The sequence below is a fragment of the Seriola lalandi genome, unplaced genomic scaffold (assembly GCF_002814215.2).
Source record: "Seriola lalandi dorsalis isolate HSWRI2012SDOR001 ecotype SW California unplaced genomic scaffold, Sedor1 jcf7180002052130, whole genome shotgun sequence".
NCBI lineage: Eukaryota > Metazoa > Chordata > Actinopteri > Carangiformes > Carangidae > Seriola > Seriola lalandi.
In genome coordinates this window covers 667,099-673,042 of record NW_019522683.1, presented here as the reverse complement: position 1 = coordinate 673,042, position 5,944 = coordinate 667,099, and the positions used below count along the sequence as shown (strand labels likewise).

The following is a 5,944-nucleotide window of genomic DNA, read 5'->3' as shown; positions in this document are numbered from 1 at the left end:
TGACACTCTAGGGGGTTTTATTATTGTATTTGTGTGTGGGGCACGTGTTATTCCTTGGTTATCGCTGTGTTTCTTTGTCCATCTCTGTGTGTCTGACTGTTCCCAAACCACGTACAACATCACGGTGCCCAGGCAACCTGCTAATCACCAGAGGATTGCAACATAGCTGTATTCTTGTCTGGGCTTGCAACACTTTCACAGTCACATTTCCATCCCTTCTCATTGCAAGCTGTTATCTTCTCCACAGCCTCAAAAAAATATTTGTTAATTGGTAAATGCAGGTAAACTATTTCAGCGATTTTGATTTAAAGAATTAGTTAACCCAAATAAAAATGCTCCAAGCAGCATAAACAAATGAAGGACAAATAAAACCAAAATTATCTGTGTGGCTAATTTGGCTTAACTTAAGTACTTAAGTACCTGCTGAATGTTGTAGTGACCAGGATGTGTCTATTTTTTCCTCAACACAGCAATCTCTTTGATTTTTCTCAAGCATACTATGACAAAAGGTTGAGTAGCTTTTGTACCTTTGGCTGAAGACAGTTCAATAATAGACCTTTAAGGTTTTTGTTTGGGGATATTGCCTCACATTAAAATGACATTTTGCCTATAAAGGTTATCCTGCAGCTCTCACAATATTCAGGATCTAATATAGAGTAGCTTTGTGTCTTCCTATGAAAGTCAGCGGTCAATATATCCTTATCTCATTTTCATATCACTCCAGTCCCCTAAGATCAGACAGCACAGAAATATCAAACAGAGAAGGGGAGCCAACTTTGGACATGTGTTATGAAGGAATCACTTTACCTTTAATAAAAAATGAGAGGGATGGAGATAGAGAAGTGTGGTCAGTGAGAAAGGGAGAGACAGAAAGGGAGATGAGGTAGCAGGACTGACAGGCAGACAGACAGTACTTGTTTAGCATTGTAAATGAAAGCGGGCGGCAAATTTATGGAAGGTCAGGTGTGCCTGTTCAACAGTAATAGGCAGTGAGAGTGCTCTAACCAGCCGCCTGTCTCACCCAGCCATGCACGTCCAGAGACCAGCAGGACGCGGCGGGCGTGCTGGAACTCCCAGAACCAACATTAAAGCAGAAACGTGGGATGATGGCTGTTACAGTACGGCTGTGTCAGGCACAGCTCTGTGTGTCTGCATGCGTTGGTGCTGATAAATAGTCACTCAAGCTGGATCACGCTCAGCGTAGGCACATACAGGTCAGCCCAGGTCATGAAACAGACTCCTCTTTTTCAGATGTTACTTTCACTTTCCTATTTTTGGACAAGGCTTCTTCCTTTATCCACCTTTCTCTCTGCCACTGTCGCATCAGTGTTCAGCTTGATAAAAAAATATATGTTTCCAAAGCATTAATCAGATAAATAATCGAATCGGCTGATTCTGCAAATATCTGTAATGTAAAGCCAAGGTGTATTATCATATTCTCTCTTTTTCTCTTGCTCCATTCACATCAATTGAATTGAATTTGCTTTTGCCATGAAACTGGAAAAAATGCATCTTAGCCAGAGTTTATTAAGAGAAACCACTTCTTGCCTCCTGCCTCTGGATATCTTTAAAATTCAAGTAAACTCTAATCAGTAGACTCAGTGATCAGCATTGTCTTTATTAACACAATTAACTACATGTGTAGTACACTGAATGCTGTTTTCCGATGCTGATGCCATCCCCACAACCACCAGCGTCATGACACCGTCCAGGTTTCCAAAATGGGGATGTATCACCATAATTAAGCATTAACCTCAGTCTTCTTTTTATTGATCAAATATTGAAAGTCATGAAGCTAGCACAGTCAATATCAACACATCTCTGATTCAAAATGATAAATGTATAATATGAATAGGAAAGACAGTACATTCTAGAGTAATGTAAAGGTTCAATGTAGTTTAATTGTTCCTTTCATTTAATCAAATGTTATCCCTGTATTTAGGATAAAATATGAAAACATGGGCACCATGCACACAGTACATATATAATGCCAATTCATCAATATATATATATAGACATATTTGTCAGTGTAAGATACGCCACCACACAAAGACTGCTGCTTCTTTACAGTACATGTTTTCCTTCCTACCTTTTTTTAAAAAAAAAAGTATATCATTTTTTATGCTTTTCCATCCTTTTGAATCTCATGCATCAGCCAGTCTCCAACAATTTCAATTCCATTATCACCTCTCTCTTTCTACCCCCTCACCCTCTATTTCTAAATCTAATCCCCTGTCCACCCAAGACACCATCAGCGAGTCCAGCCTAATTGCTGGGAGCAGATTCTTTATGAGAATGGCGATTCTGCTGAGAGGAGGGAAAACAATGGAAGCAAATGCTGTTTCTATTGATCAACCAATGTCTCTGTCCACCCCCTCCAGCCGGCTGTGTTTACTGTCCCTGTTCTGGGGTCTGATATGTCATAAGATTTAGTGGCCTAGGTGCCCATATTAGCCTCTGCTGGGAAGAATTTCTGTAGACGAACAGAGGGAAGCATGGCTGTAAATACAGGCCGCTCTCCTAACCAGACGCACACGGCTTCATAAGCTGTCATAAGCATCAAACATGGCCATTAACTTCTGCCCCCACACAGTGCAGACAACACAGAGGGTAGGTTGAAGAAATTCATCACTCTCTTTAGAACATGGAAAATGAGCAGCCTCTTAGGGCAATACCAGAGTATATCACAGGATTCATATTGAAGTGTGTGGTGGAGAGGAGAGGAGAGAAGAGGTATGTTAGAGTTCAACATAATAAAATGACTCATTTTCAGTGAGTGTGCCATGACTCATATGTGTTGTCCCCTGTACCCTCTCTCATGGGCCTAGTGGGCAGACACTATGACACATCGCCTCACCTGCAGTGACAGCTAATCCATAGGACTAAATCAGAACTGGGCTGTGTAGCTGAGGTGGGTTACAGGTTCTGCCCTGCTAGTCTAGTTGCCCTCACTGCTCTCCACCGCCTATCAATAACTCCAATGAAGACAGAGGTACGGTTAGATTAACTTTCCACACTGTTTCCATGTCCTATCAAACATGGAGGCCAGCAGGCTGGGGAAACAAATGTTAGCTTGTCAAAGGTTTTCATTAGCACAGGGGAAATTACGGACTGCTGCTCATTAAAAAAAGAGGATTTCTGGCTGCACTAAGAGAAATCAGAGGTCAATCCAGGACGCAGAGGCCTGTTCCATAGGAGTGAAGGTGCCACTTATAGGCAGTGTCTATGTATTTCTCTTTTCCTTCACTCTCTGCTGCTAAATGTGGGTATGTGTGCGTGTCCAGCCTGCACACTATGGTTGGTTTGCTCTTCTCTCTCCATCAGCTTGACAGGTAGATGAGGTTGTGAATAAAGAGTTCCATCCTCTCATCAATAGTTATCAAGGTCAGGGTCAGAGAGACAGACAGGTAAGGTGATTTATTACTGGAGGAGGAGGGTAGAGCGTGAAAAAGGGAAAGTGGGGAAAGGTGAGCAACAAGGAGGAATAAAAAGCCTTTAGAGGAACATTGGACATCAAATAGTACAAACTGACCCAAGGTCAGAGATGCAGAGACACCTGTACATGATACTGGCAAATGTTATAGCAGCTAAAATGCTCTGGGTTTGGGAGGACGTGTGCATACAGTTTGTTGTTCCTTCATGCATTAAACTTCAGCTGTGAGTCAGATGTTCTTACATGGAGAAAGGTCACATGCTTAGATGATGGCGAGTCCCGTAAATCAAGAATGTTCAACATGTCCACCGTCCACAAATTATCAGCAATTATTAAACAGCGCAAATCTCTTCATTAAGGATTAGTGATGTTAGATTACGTGAGGATTTTGCCACTTGGATGACCTATGATTAGACATGGTTCAGCACTGCTAATTAGCCCAAAGGTTTATTCTTCTTCGTGTGGCTTCCTTTATTGCATGGCTGTTTGTAATTAACTCAAATGACTCAATTCATTGATTGAGGATTTATAATTAGCCCGCAGAACCACACAACACAAGTCACATTAATATACGGTAACTTGTATGTTTCTCAGCACAGTTTTCCCTCACAATCCCCCGCCAAATTACACAAGTGTCAGGCTGACATAGTTAATCCACCGCGCTGTTCTCATGAGAATCCTCCACAAGCTAATCATGCTTCAAAGAATAATTGCAGTCATTTAAAAGCCATGCGTGAATGGTATTTGATAATATGAGTTCATTTTCCCCACGGACTCATATTTCCCAGTGATCCTCCACACCCTACTTTTTGCCAGTGGCAAGGACTCTGTGGGGTCTTATAATTGCTCGTGAATGTTTGTACGACCATAAGATTGGGGTCCTGTCCCTTTGTGTCACACCTATATGCAGACCACTGCTGCTCTGCATTTCTTTAGGTAAAAGAATGTGACACTGAGATGATGTTTAATCAAAATGTATTCGCGTATTTAAGCCGACACTATACCTGGTTTCTGTAATTGGGATAAGAGATAAGAGGAACTTAATTTCCCACCTGGATTTTTTCTCAAGAATAGGTCTAGCATTAGGGTTTTTGCCTTGTATACATTTGACTAGATTTCAAATTGGCTATTTACAAGTATGCATGCTCATGACATAAGACTGTTGACGTGCAAATTAAGAGTGCAATGGCTGGAGGAAAGGAATTTAGCATGAAACACAAGCTGAGGCTGATGGGAATGTCATTAGTTTTGCAGCTATTTGGTCATAAAAAGTAATAATGGGAATCATGTAATAAGACACTTAGCTGAATTGGGTTGCTAATGGTGAATTGAAATTGAAATGGTGAACAAACAGGCATGGTGTCGTCTCCTGTGCCCACACACACACACACACACACACACACACACACACACACACACACACACACACACAAAGGATTTGAAGTTCATTTTGACTTCAGTTCAAAAATTCAAAGTTGCTTTGTAATAATCAATTTAAAACAAAGTATATTCAGTTCAATACAATTTAATAACAACATGTCAAGGAACTTTACAGATAAAGTCCAAGACCTTACAATATAAAAAACAAAAACAGTGCTCTCCTCCTGCCTCATTGCAGTTCACCTCTGCCTCTGACATTTATCATTCCTCTTTGTTTAGTCCAAACAAGGTCCTTATTGTCCTCCCAAAGTATTTCCAGATCCTCCTCAGCCGGCTCCTCTTCACTTTGAGAAGTGGACCCTCCTCAGTTAACCCAGCTTTGGGTGGTGCCCCCTCAGCTGGAATGACTGTAACCTGGCTACCAGCTGTTTCCTCCACAGCTGGGCCAGCAGCCTCTCCTCCCGCAGCACCTTGTGCCTCCTCCAATAGGTGAAGCATGATTTTAATGCTTAAGGCTGAGCCCGCGTCATCTGATTGTGGTATGACTGAAGGCGATGCCTCCTCCGCCAAGTCTTCTTTTTGACAAACTAGCATTTTGTCAAAAGAATCTGTGACACTGAATAAAACATGACAATAGATTAATAGATCAATCAGTGAACGAATTACTCCACTAATCCAGTTATGTATCTATCCAACCCCACTCAACCCAAAACACACAGTCACTTACTACAAACTGATGTCTTTTTCATTCTGTAGATGGGCCATAGTGACGAAGGGGTGTGTGAGAGCCTTCTCTGGAGTGATCCTCCTCCCTGGATCTGTATGGAGAAGGCATCTCAGGAGGCTGACAAATGATCTTTGATCCTCCAGCTCAGTGGATTCCTGGATGTCTGGGTAGTGCTGGATTGAAAAACAAAGTAGGTGACACTTCAGTTCAACTGCTTCCTTTATCTCAGCGACAGAACAAATTGGTATGAATTTATTCTGTAGTCATGAAATGGTCCCTTACTACTATCAGGTTATCCAGGCGTCTAAAAGCCCCCCTCCGTACTCTAGGCTGAATGCCATTGGCAAACTGGTATTCTGTTGTTGTCTACAGGGACCAAAAATGTAGGTTAGATACTTCTTCCT

At 41.8% G+C, this 5,944-nt stretch overlaps 1 protein-coding gene across 1 annotated transcript in view; it reads right to left on the bottom strand.

Annotated features, from left to right (window-relative positions):
• Nucleotides 1-5,074: 5,074 nt before the first annotated feature.
• Nucleotides 5,075-5,944, bottom strand: part of LOC147819558 (uncharacterized) — a 2,953-nt gene continuing 2,083 nt past the window's right edge. Inside the window, exons 4-6 of the mRNA XM_087172264.1 lie at nt 5,823-5,906; nt 5,541-5,713; nt 5,075-5,429 (exon numbers count right to left, since the gene is read on the bottom strand). Coding sequence (XP_087028390.1) covers nt 5,075-5,429; nt 5,541-5,713; nt 5,823-5,906 — 612 coding nt within the window. The remainder of the gene's footprint in view (nt 5,430-5,540; nt 5,714-5,822; nt 5,907-5,944) is intronic.